General features: G+C 52.7%; 1 protein-coding gene across 1 annotated transcript; it reads right to left on the bottom strand.

The window, feature by feature from the left end:
- Nucleotides 1-2,300: 2,300 nt before the first annotated feature.
- Nucleotides 2,301-6,722, bottom strand: LOC135907244 (RNA-binding protein MEX3B). Its single transcript, XM_065438930.2, has 3 exons — nt 6,290-6,722; nt 4,271-4,489; nt 2,301-3,593 (listed from the first exon to the last, which is right to left on the bottom strand). Exons 1-3 carry the CDS (start codon nt 6,513-6,515, stop codon nt 2,989-2,991), a joined length of 1,050 nt encoding a protein of 349 aa, XP_065295002.1. The 5' UTR covers nt 6,516-6,722; the 3' UTR covers nt 2,301-2,988.
- Nucleotides 6,723-12,961: the final 6,239 nt, after the last annotated feature.

The following is a 12,961-nucleotide window of genomic DNA, read 5'->3' as shown; positions in this document are numbered from 1 at the left end:
GGAATTATGCAACGCGCCGTGCTTTCTGAGCTTCGAAGCCATTCGCGAGAACCACATAAGACGGTGCCATTGCTTACAGCGGCGAATTCTTTGAATGAAAAACATGTTGCCGAACGGCAAGAAGCTTAATAGCGAACGTTGAAGCAGCTAGGCCTAGCGTTTACTGCGGTGGTGGTTACGGCTGCCAGCGGATCGGCGTGCGGCGGTTCGAGGCGGTGACGTAATAAAAACGGCGGCAGTGGTGACTGATTAATGCCGTTTTGGACCTGCGGTCACGGCAAGAACTCCAGAAAATCGGACGGCGAAGGGTTCTTGTGTCCGAAATTTCAGGCGTTCTTATACATTGAACCTATGGGGCACATGGTGGTGCCGCGAAGCCGTCCACATTATCAGACGTCCGGAAATTCGATCGTTGACTGTGCACTGGCAACTCCTCCAGCCGACGACTGGGCATGATCCCTATCTGTTACACGAACCAGCATTACCGCGACTTTCGTTCCGTCTGAATAAAATTACAGCTAATTTTCCCTGGTATAAGCACAAATTCTCCCCGTTTTCCCCGAATATTTTTAGAGTATTCAAAATCCCCGAGAATTCTCGGTTGGTAGACACACCGGGAGCCCCGTGTAGTTGGGACAACTTCCGAGAAGTTTAAGCGCAGGGCTAAACCTTGCCGTCGCAGTCAGTGTCAAATTTTTATTTTTAAAAATCTGCGCAGCAGTGACGACTCGACAGGGCGCTAAACCAGTTTTTTCGGGTAGTTAGAACAACGATCGAACTTTGCAAGTAAAATGATCGTACAACTAGAAGCGACGGAGTCGGAACAGTTTTTTTTTTTTAACTATAGGCCACACGAGCGCAAATGCTCGGGCTTCTGCATAAAGCAACGCCAAGAGCCCACGTTCCGTCGTTTTAGCATATTCTTGTGTCAAATGCACTCCGTAGAAAGTACCGTACACTATTCGAGGAGGCACTGGTATCGTTCCGGCGTGGTGCCAGGTGCGCTGGTCATAACTGGCACCTGCCATCGATGGCGGTAATGGTGGAGCAGCAACCCAATGCGCTAATGCGCACATGGGCGTCAACGGGACTCGAAGAGTACCAAAATGTGGCCGAGTTGCACTGAAGTTTGCGTCGCACTGGCACCTTGACAACAGAGGCCGAGAGGTGTCGGAGTGGCGACTTAAGAATTAGCTTTGACCACCAGGTGTTCTTTACGGTGCACCTAAGTGTATGAGCGTTTCCACCGCCATGTGAACGCGACCGAGAATCGTATTCGCGACGTCGTGCTCTGCAGCAGGACGCCATAGCCACCGAGCCAGCGCGGGGGGTACCCGGAACCAAAGTCCCTAGCAAGCAGTCGAAACGCCAAGGCACGTACTCGCTAAATGGTTGCCGTCAATAGTTCCGGAAGCGAACGGGAGGAAACGTTGGCGTGCCGCAGCCCGATGCTCCTTACGTGCGCGCACACAGGCGGTAACGTACACTAGCAGTTGGAGAACATGCGAGGTAAACAGCGGTAATCAACAACGCCGCCTCCAATAGCTCGGGACGCAAAACGAATGTTGAAACCGTCCCGCGAGTTTGCTTACGCTGAAGTGTGCAACGCAGGGCGAGTTGGAAGCATGACCTGAAAGGGTGAACACAGCGCAACGGCGGAACCAACAGGCGCCGACGGCTACCTGCGGCGAGTGCGTGCGCGCCCCTCCGCCAGCGAATCGCCGCCGAAACGTCACTTTCGCGAGGAGGGGAAGCGGCGCGCAGGCGACGGCCCGTGCTGGCGAAGCAAGCAGGGCGGAGAGGGAGAGTCCGGTAGGAAGGCCCTCGTGGCGAGAGGTGATCGCCCGCAGCCAAGGCCGCCCGGCTGCGCCCAAACTCCGCTGCCCCAGTGGGCTGCAACTGGTTCCCGCCCGCCGCGGCCCTTGAACCGGGCCCCAAGGTCCCCGCACCGGCTCTTGACCCCTTCCTCTGTTTAAAGGGCAGCGCGCGATGTGGAGGGAACAGCGCCAGAACTGGTCAGCTGGTTGTACCGTCACACCGGCACGACCACCGAGATGCAGCTGAATCCATAGAGTGCGCTCCGAAGGCGCCAACGAGATTGACCAATCGCACGTTGTCGCCCCGACACATCACGGCGCGAAAACCTTTCAATGCCCCACAACGAATAGTGCGCTTAGGCATTGCCAATGTGCATTAGCGAAAACAAGCAACTGCATAGGTAATGGTTTCCCACGGACCCAAATGCCCGTGAAAACACCGCAGGAAGTCGATCCGGCGGCGCAGGAAGACAGCCACACAGCTTTCCATTCGTACATATTTATTAACAAGTAATATCATCTCGGAACAAATAAAATGAGGGCGATCTCTATAAAACCACTTGGCAATGTTTGTGCATAAACAAGATATTCTCGCGTGGAGAGAGTAATAAAATACGAACCGATTGAATCTCAAAAGGTCGGATATAGCCATTGTGTATATGGATACTCTCCTCAGTAGTAGTAATAAGTATGAGCCTACGCACAGGTATTGCTAGGGTAGCCGCGCGATGCGAACCAGCCTGAGTGGCAGGCTCAGCCGCGCGGCACGTAGCTCAAAATAGAGTAGTGTACATATCTCTCTGGGGGCCACCATGAGGGAGTGGGCCCCCCCGTAAGTACGCGCACACAAGACGCTTCATAACACCAAAAATACATATCTCCATCTGGGGGACATTTAAAATTTGAATAATAAAATATATCGGGGATTCCGGCGGGAAGCAAACAGCTCTCTGGGCAACACAAGTGAACAACTGAAGGGGCGCCGCCAACAGGACGTTGCATACGGGGGCCTTATTGCCTGCCGGGACGAGCTGGCAGCTGCTGGGTCGTGAGCAACTGGAAGACTACGCGAACCGCGCAAAACTATAGTACACGATGGGTGAGGACACGAGGGGGGGGAGGGGACACGAAACAAAAAAGATGAGTATGTTCACAGTGGGAAAGAGGATGCCTAGGAGTAGATGCGCATCGCATGCGCGCACGGCTGGTTGCACACGGGGCACAGGGGCTCGAGCTTGCCGCACACCCGGTTGGCGCATTCCATGCAGAACATGTTGTGGCCGCAGGGCACCAGTGCCGCCACCACCTCGCTCTCAAAGCACACCACGCAGTCGCGCTTGCCCCGCTTCGGGCCCGAGCCCAGGGAGTCGGTCGGTGAGCTAGCCACGCTGTCCACACCGCCACTGCGTGGCGCTACCCGACCGTCCCAGGGTAGCCCCGCGGGGTCGAAAGTCGGAGAGTCTCCAAGGCCCTCGTCCGACTCGTACGCGAAGCTGTACAGCTTGGGCGGGAAGCCAAACACCTCCGAAAATTCCGAGGGCTCCTCTTCGCCAAGCCCACCGCCTGTGCGCATGGCTATGTGCGCCTCGATCTCTCGCTTGGCTGCTTCCACGCTTTCCGGCAGGCCCGTCACCTCAAACACGGGCTCCTTGTCTCTGCTAGGGGTGACGATGTACGTGTTGGTCTGCTGCTGGATACGCTTGATGGTGGCTCCTTTGGGTCCGACTACTAGCCCTACTACTCGGTACGGCACTCGTACCTGCAACGTTGTCTGGCCTGCAACACAGTACATCAGACAGAGGTGAATAGCCTCACTTGATGCACACTGCATTCTACCAATAACACTAATACGTGCGGTATAATATCAGATGTTATGCTTTGTAGAGCTGTAACAGATTCAGGTATACAAGTGCAACACCCTATGTGAGCGTTATAAACATTATTCACTAATTATCTATTTACGTATTGGTTTTAAAGCATCCGACGCTTTTTCTTAAACAAGCATAAGTTCATGTATGCAACCGGTTTACGTGGGTCTTTGGGCTTAGTCAAGCCATTGATTCAGATTTTAGAATGTATTCTGGAAGAGTAAATGTGAATTGCATTGAATTATTACACTTCTATGACTTCACTTTGCATACTTTTTGATTACCTGTACTGATCCACATGCTCAAGGGCGTCATTGTGAAAGGCGGCATTGATGAAATATGTGACCACAATAATGTTTATGGCAAGCTACTGTGCTGCCACTATGCAACCCACAAGCACTTGTAACAATTTGAACTGACACATGTGGAAGTTTACACCCTAATGTAGACACCTTGTTTTACATATTTCTTTCCTGTGAAGAACAGCCTTTCAGGAGCATATTCTGCTGACAGTGCAGTCCCACCCTTTCCGATGTCACCTAATGCGAGAGATGTGGAACTATAAAAAGTAGCCAGAACACACACCTGGAATGTTAGAGTTGGGGCCTGGGGCCAAGCTGCCGTTGAGGTGGTTCTTTCGCTGTGCTCGAATCTGGCTGAAGTGCTCAGCTGCTGACAGTATTTCTCGCTTCGCTGCTGCAACGTCCTCTTTCCGTCCAGTGACCACAAACACAGGCTCTTCTCCTCGCACCGGTGTTTTGATGTATGTGTTGGTCTTGGCACGAAGGGCCTTAATTTTGCAGCCTGCGTGCACACAAAACATTTCATTTTACAGCAAAAGTCACATCCTCTGTAGGGCAGAAATTCAAATCTTAGAATAATGGCGTGCCTTAGTAGTTCTCTATACTACTCAGCAACTCTTGTAAGTGATCCAATATTAGCAAGCAGCGATTAATGGGTGAAAAAGCAAGCATTCGGTTAGTTGTCATTCCATTTCATGTACAGGGCAACAATTATTTTTCTCACACAGGTTATATCTAATGCAAAGTCAATTCCAGAAATTAACAGACATACCTTGATTCAATGAAAAATTTTCAGTTGTGCAACATTCACATTTTCAATTAAGTTTCTACATAACAAAATTGAGTGACTCAGTTTGGAATCCATAGACAAATTCTACCCAAGTGCTCAGCATCACATTCGCTGTGACAGATGCTGCACCTATTGAAGCCCTCTCCCTGGTGTCGAACACCACACGAGGCGCAATTTTACATAACATCCTCCTAAAAAAAAAAAAAAAGGACAACTGTCAAAAGCAGAGCTCTGCAAACCGGTCGTCACCCGTTTGGTGCGGTCACGGCCAACCCTCCAGGCCGGAAATTCATGCTCACAGCAATTTCTTTTCCCAGGATCCCATCCTTTTGATAAAATACCAGGCATTGTACAATACGAAAGCTTTCTGGGTAGTTCTTGCATAAATGGTACCAAAATATTGCAATCTTGTGTACATATGTGTATATTTAAACCTCAGTTCCTATTCAGCGAATAATTCAATGACGCCCACTACACTTAGTACAGCCACTGACGAATTACGCCGCTGCAGACTTATGTTTGTCGGGCGGAAACGGGCTGGCCGGTCACGAATGTCCATGCTGTCTTCACAAGGTATTGCAGGAGCAATACTACGGTACTATAGCACCGACAGCACCAAAGAATCTCGCACCTTGAGCGCGTATTCTGCGCATTACAAAAAAACAATATCGCTGCAGTGCATAGTGTTGCAACGATCATTTTAAGTGTGCAAGCCTTCGCGAACCACATTCATTTCACAACGCGCGCAGGTACCGTTGGGCGTCTTCGCTCTAGCCTGTGTCTGCAAAATATTGAGCAGATACAAACAGCATCTGCTTGGGAATTTCACAGCGCAGAAATCGCTGGCGCCTAAACAATTCTAGAATGCGCGAATTCTGACACGGCGGCTGCGCTCTGACAATTCATGCTTATGAACTAGCGGGCGGCGTAGCAGTTCGCCGGTAAGCAGCCAAGTTCCGTTGGCCGCCTGAACCCGCGGATCGCGCCCGGCAGTGGAGCGGAGTTCAGGCCGCAGAAAATGGGGGCCCCGGCTCGCGGTGCTCTAAAAGTAGCGCGTCCAGAATAGCTGCCTGCACCGCGCGGCATGGCTGGACAAAGGCCGCAGCGCGAGCGAAGCCGCGCGGAATCGTGCTAAGCCTACGCCACTGCCCGACTAGACAAAGGCCCGTCAGCGTGCTTCGGGCAACTGTGCGGTCCGAAATGCGCCCAAGGCGCGCACAAGGGGCCGGCGCGACCAGAGAAGCCGGAGAGAAAAGATAGCAGCTCGGCCGGCGGCCGGCGAAGGAAGCGCGAAAGGGACAGGATGCGAGACGGCGGCGCGCAACAACAAAGGACACGCCGACAGGGGATTTAAACTGCCAGTGCACGCGTAGAGCGCGGTGTTCTTGGCCAGGGCTCGCAGAGCACGGACCCCGAGAGGACGGCGCGGCGTGCCCGCTCGCATCTCTATCGCTCCAAATATAGCGAGCGGAGAAGCGTCACGAACAAAGACAACAAAGAGCGACGGCTCACCTTGCCGGCCGACGATCTCTGCGACGTGCTCTGAACTAGGCACAGGGACGCACTCCGTCGTGTTCTGGCTTTTTTTGTTCCTCGTGTCCGCTTCCAGGTTAGGATGCAGAGAGTCATTTTCGTTGTTCAGTCCCAGCATGGAGAGCTCGAGCGCTAACTGCAGCGCTCGTTGGTCTTCGAGACCCCCGCTGCTGCGCTCCATCTCGGGAAACAGACTAGCAGGCATCACAGGGGGGTGGCCCTTGCAGTTCGTACAAAACTGACAAAACGTGTATAGCGGTGTTGTATCAAAAGAATATAAAAATAAAGTTACACTTTGCACAGAGAAGCGAGAGCCCGGCGCACAACCAGAGTCGTGCCTTCCCGAGCACAACCTGAGCCGCACTGGTCGCGCCCGGTGCGTTCAATCGCAGCCCGCGCTCTTCCCACAGCGACGCCGCCGATCGTGACGTCAGGCGCAAAGCGGCGCTGCCATCGGTAGCGAGTACACATAGTTGCGGAGGCCACCGACAACGCTGCGGCTGCACGATCAACGAACGCTGTGGAGTACTGCTCGTAGAGCCGTCTAACTGCCTGTCTGGAAGCACAGCCAATCGCGGCGCAGCATTTCTCTCACCCGGCATCTCTCCTCGCCGCGAAGGCAGTTGCTACCCTGCTTATGTGCAGGGTTAGGAGTGCTTGGCGAAGGCGTGCCTGCCGTGATGAACGACGTTTCGGCTTCCTTTGTCTCACCGGAGCCGACGTTCTCCAACGCAAAGCGTGGCAAAGCCGCTTGAAAGATACTTTCTGCTGGGCGCGCAGTTCTGAGTCGAATCCCTCGCGCGTGCTTCTTCATGCCCTGCGACGGCTCTCCATTTCGCATATGGTCAAGACGAAAGGATCTCTGACACTTGTCTGCAGATTCCTGTTTCAGCTTGCTGATGTGCACTTCAAAACGATACGCATACACTACTCCGCAGTACTGCGAATTTCGCCGTTCCTTGCCTCGATGAATGCTGTGCGGTGCAAGTTTTGGGTAATCCAAGCTGACATGATCTTTATTATGAAGTTGTGGCACCCTGTTGTGTGTTCGTGCGGAGGCCAAAAATTAGCTCGAGCACCTGATATCCTAAAGAAGTATCGGAAACGGTTCAATGAGTTTGGTCGCTTCAACGAACGCAGACTCACAATGGCACCAGGCCTTGGCAGTGTGCGTGTGTGGCATCACTTTCGGTGGGAACTGGGTTGAAAGCGGCAAATTCCACTCGCTTGCTCTCTTTTTTTTATTATTATTCGCTTTTCCGTTCTTCTCTCCGCCCGTTTTGCGGCTGCGTACATTTTTCGCTCACAACCTGGCCCCGGCTTCCTGTCGCCGCCACCATAAGAAAGGTCCCCCTCCACCCGCAACCCTGGAAGAAGAAGCGGGCAGCAGCGGCAGAATACTGCTCTGCCGCCTCGGGGAGGAGGGGCATCGCGCCACGCCGAGCGTGAAGCGGCAGTTGAGCGGTCGCCCCTTTGCCCCTCTCCCGATCGCTGCACGCTCCTTCTCTCCTCCGACAGTCCTCTTCTTCTTCTTAGGACCCGTCGTGAACCGGGGGAAAGGACCGACCAATGCCTGTCTGGACGGAAAAACGAAGAAAGCAAAGCCTGCATGAGCAAAGGAACAAGAAGAACGTGTTGGTCGATCAGCAGAGGCAGCAGAAGCAGCAGCACTGTTGGAATTTGTGGCGGACCGAAAAAGGACAAGGCGGCAGCAAGCAACGCCGCCGGATACGAGGGGCAGCAGCTTTCTCGGGACGAAAACACAAATCTCTCTCGGGACAGGTTTTTCTCGGCTGGTCCCTCTTAACGTCCAGTAAAGCAAACGCGCTGCAGCAGCCCCGTAAGTGAGGATGGCGAGCGAGCGTTATTAAACGTGTTCATGCTAACAATCCGCAGGAACAAAGAGAACCGGTTCGGCGCGGTCAACAAGCGTAAGAGAAAATAAAAACCGCCGAGGACTCCGACCCTTGAACCCACCGCGCGCGGGTTCGTTCGTCCAGGCGACTTCTGGTTTTCCTGAGAGTGATTTGCTTGAGAATGCGCAGTTAAAGGGGCGCGGACAGCTCGACAAAAACGAGCTGACGACAAGACCATCGCGTTTCCTCGTCAAAATGCGCTCCTGCACATTTCATGTGTCCCGCAACATATTTACCATCCTCAAGATTTATCCAGTGTAAAAGGCAGGCGACCACCACATTTCTGATTCCCAGATCTCCGGTCGTATCCCTGGTGCGGGTGGCAGCAGCGGCATCTTTGACGCGTATCCCTTTGAATCTTCGGGAAGCTCAGATCGTGGGGCCTCCCTTTATGAGCTCTACGGTTGACGTTCGAGAAAGCTACCGTCCGGGCCGAACATATTCTCAACCCTGTAGATCGCCGACGACTGACTGGACCCTAATACGGTGGTTGGCGTGACATGTAAACCTGAGCCGGTGTGGCAGGAAGGTATGCGCGTGTCCTTGAGCTCCCGTGGCAGCAGCCCCTGCTGGGCCCTGGATCGAACGCGAGGCTCTTGGCTCAATGGCCGCGCTGCCGTGCCCGAAGAAGCCAGCGGGGGGTACCGCGGGGCAGCAGCAGGTTGGGGAGGGGCTGCCCTTCTCGGAACTTGGATCGGAGGGTCAAAAAGAAGCGGCAGCTGGCTGGAAGGAGAAAGAGCCCCGGCTGGTCACTACGCCGCCAGACCCGGAGAAGGAACTCTTCCGTCGCTGCCGAGCGTCGTCGGAAGACGGGAGAGGGCGGGTGAAAGGCGAGCAAGGAGCGGCCTCCTCTCGTGTTGCGGCGGCGGGAGGAAGCGGTGCACTTTCGCCGGCCGGCCAAGAATGCAGCCGAGGAGGGAGCAGCAGACGCCCCGCGAAGGCCTTGAACTTGCGAAGCCGACGGCCGCGCTGTTGCGAGCGCCGCGGCCATTCAAGAGGCCGCCGGCCACCGCCGCGCCTGGACGCCGGATGCGCGCGTCCTCCTCCTCCTCCGCCCGCTTCGCCGCGCGTGTCTGAACGGTCTCTCGCGAGGTGCTGCGGAGCAGGTGATGGCTGCTGCTGCGCTGGGCTGCACGGACGCCCCGGGTTCAACAGCTGGGCGCTGATAACGCGCGCGCCATCCTTCCGCGAGTCCATCCATCACCCCCGTGCGTCACAGCGGTGATGCAGAAAAAACACCCGTTCGGCTGCTTCGCCGGAAAACAAATGTCAGTGTAGCGCGCGGCGACTCCGACAGAAGGGCGAACTGTCCCTCGTATAAAGTCTTCTTTGTCACGAAAGGCTAATAGATCCGCCTAAGCTGTGCATAAGCACCGTTCATTTGGATGGAGCCACATGGACAAACGTTATCGCCGCGCACACCGCGTTGCGGATATTTGCGCTTCCCGGCTTCCTGCTCTGTTAGTAATGCCTTGCAAGAAAGCTTGAGCTTTCCCGCTGCACTGGACAACGCATGGCTAGCGCAGAGAGGAGGACTTGCCGCGTCCGGCCTCGAAATGGGAGAGTCGCGGTGCGGAAAGACGCCGGTGGACACATCGTTCTCGATACGAAGCCCACTGGCAGCAGAGACCGAGTTGACGTGCTGCGGTGAGAAAAAGTGAAAGAAGCAGAAGAGGGAGTGTTGAAGGCGAACCGAGGGTAAGGAGGCGCCCCGTGGAACTCCCCTCCGAGTTTTCGGGGCCGAAAGCGCCGTTCAGTGCGCTTGCCATTCATCAGCTGCACGTTGTTGGGAGCGAACAACTGTGCCGCGTCGTCGTACGCGGGGAGCCCTTTCTTCGCCGACAGAAAGAGAGGGTCGCAGTACACGCAAGTTGCCATTGCGACGAATATTTGCGCCCACTTATGCGCACCCCGAATTCCTCTACTTCGTCCGCCCTCCCTATCCTCAAAAATACACCACGGCGCCTGTTGGTACCGCGGGCGTAAAGAAAAACAAAGTCGCTGTCACAATGGTCCTGAGAAGCGGGGTGTGGCCGCCTTTTCTGTGCGTAGGGAAACACCACGGGCGCATTCTCCAATTTGCATTCTCCGGACACGACGCTTTCTTTTCACACGGCGCGAAAAGAAAACGCGCTCGCGACTGTCGCTCAACCCTGGCGCCTCCGTGCGACAGGATGTGGTTCAGCAAAACTCCTCGTTTTGCGTGTGCTAATAGCCGGCACAAAGCTCGGACACGCTCGTCCTTCTGGACGCCATTGTGGCGCTAACCGCTTTCCGAAACCGCCATTATACGCGCCTCTTCTGGGATGCGTCGTGTGTGCGTGCGAAATACACAACGGCCGTTTCGTTTCTGGCCAGCGCTGTCCCACCCTTCGTGCTACGCTGGCGCGGCGAGTCAGCATATGACGCTTTCACCGTGCAGTTTCACACGGAATGCTCGAGTTTGCATCGTTCGCGCGTTTCTTTTCCACGTTATTTGAGTTCGGTATAGTTTGCAGTCTCTGGCGTAGTACAGTTGGCATGAAAAAAGAATGCGCTTCTTGTATCGATGTTAGAAATATCGGCATGCACTACTCACATCCGCAAGAAGTAGGCTGGCTTCCGAAAAAAAAAAATATTGAGTGATAGATCACATTCGTCTCATTGCTCGGATGATTAAGAACTCAGCGGAATACGCGATTAATCATTATTATATATTTGTGTCCACTGCAGGACGAAGGTTTCTCCAATTATCCGATCTCCAATTACCCCTGGATTGCGCCAACTAGGTTCCAACGGTCATGGAGGAAAGGAGTTGTGGCGTAGAGGAAGCATACGTGAACATCTTGAGGTGTAGTTGCAGAGGTTCCGCAGCTAACGCAGTTGGTTCACGAATAACGTGAACTTGCAGACTAGGAAGGGCGTGAGGCTACAATAGCGCCTCTATTCCCTGCATACTTGCAAGAAGCACTCCAGATACTGAATTGGTTAGGATTACTTGTAAGGATTAACGGGGAATATTTTAACCACCTGCAGTTTGTAGATTACATTGTCGACCTGCTCGGCAACGCTGGATATGAATTGCGACAAAATCAGGGGAGGGGGAGGGGGGGGGGGCGTTGATTCGACTGTTGAAACACTGCATGAGTACGTTTAACTAGGTCAAATACTTGCATGGGACCCCCACGAACCCCCGATTAAACATAAAAAGAAAAGAAGAAATCTGCAGACAGAAAATGGATGTAGCGCATATGAGAGGCATTCCGAGCTGCTTAACGGTGATAACCTTAATAATAATAATTTTTAATATTTGGGGTTTTACGTGCCAAAACCACTTTCTGATTATGAGGCACGCCGTAGTGGAGGACTCCGGAAATTTTGACCACCAGGGGTTCTTTAACGTGCACCTAAATCTAAGTACACGGGTGTTTTCGCATTTCGCCCCCATCGAAATGCGGCCGCCGTGGCCGGGATTCGATCCCGCGACCTCGTGCTCAGCAGCCCAACACCAGGTGATAACCTTGAAGGGCGTACTACAATTGGTAAACTCTACCAGTACTAACCGAAAGTTGGAAGAAGACGAAGAAACTTAAAACTAAGGCCCTCAAAACGAGAGATAACCCAAAATATGATAAGCCTAATGCTAGACGAGAGGGAGACGGCACTATGGTTGATATTACCATCGACAGATGATCAAGAGACGAGCCGCCGCGAGATTGGCGATGAAGTGTCTGGGCTCTTCTATGATGACATCTACCCAAACAACGCAGAACTTTTCTCTCCTAATATTGCAAGCTATTTCTTGAGTTTAGCTATAAATACGGTCGTTCCGACAGACGCCTAACAGTCTGGAGAAAAATCTGGCATTTGCATTTTCGCGGCTGCTCTAGACTGGTCATTCGCAATCAGGATTCCGGACCACTTATCCGTATTTGTGGCTGAATTTGTAGTTGTAGTGTCAGCCTTACGCAAACTAAACACCCCGACGATAATGCCCTACTCTGGCGCTGTAGGTATTTGTAGTGAATAAATGAATAAAAATTAATCAATATCGATGCTAGTAATATTAACGGATTCTTTATCCTTATGTTCATCGCTAACAAATAGTGAAAGTAACCTTTGACGTACACTTCATTTTCTAGTGCCTGCCCACATAGATTACTTTGGGTGCCTGGTCTTAAGGGATTATAGGTGAACGAAATGGCTGACAGCCTCGCGAGAGCGGCCCTCAGTGGCCCTGTAATATCATCGCTTCTTACATCAGCTTACCTAACGACTGCTAGATTCAGGAGACATGCAATTGCTCAAGACTTTTTGTACCCAGCTATAGCTAATTTTTCAGAATATCGACACCTCATATTCTCTTGGCGGAAAAATTCTTTTCACACCGGAAAAACTCAATTTTTACCCGATTACATTGTCGAACACCAGTATTGAACTTTTATCGTCACAGGGCTGGTCCGGCGCCCTCCCCTCTGTGCCCTATCTGCGGAGAAGATGAGACCATAGATCATTTTTTTTTCTTATTCTGTCGCCGTTTTTATTCTTTAAAGAAAAACATTTTAGAATCAACGTTCGGACAACTTGGTGTACACTTTTCCATTCTGAATATTCTTTCTCTATGAGCCTCCTCTCTTGGAAACTAACACGTGGATGTTTGCTCAGCCGTGGAGGAATTCTGTTTCAAGGGGATTCTCTTAACTTCTTCAAACATTATTTTTAATTTATTTTCTTCTGACAATCATATCCACTTTGG

This window comes from Dermacentor albipictus, chromosome 1 (assembly GCF_038994185.2).
Source record: "Dermacentor albipictus isolate Rhodes 1998 colony chromosome 1, USDA_Dalb.pri_finalv2, whole genome shotgun sequence".
In the NCBI taxonomy this organism is placed as follows: Eukaryota; Metazoa; Arthropoda; class Arachnida; order Ixodida; family Ixodidae; genus Dermacentor; species Dermacentor albipictus.
Note: the sequence above shows the minus strand (reverse complement) of the source record. Positions and strands in the feature narration are given on the sequence as shown.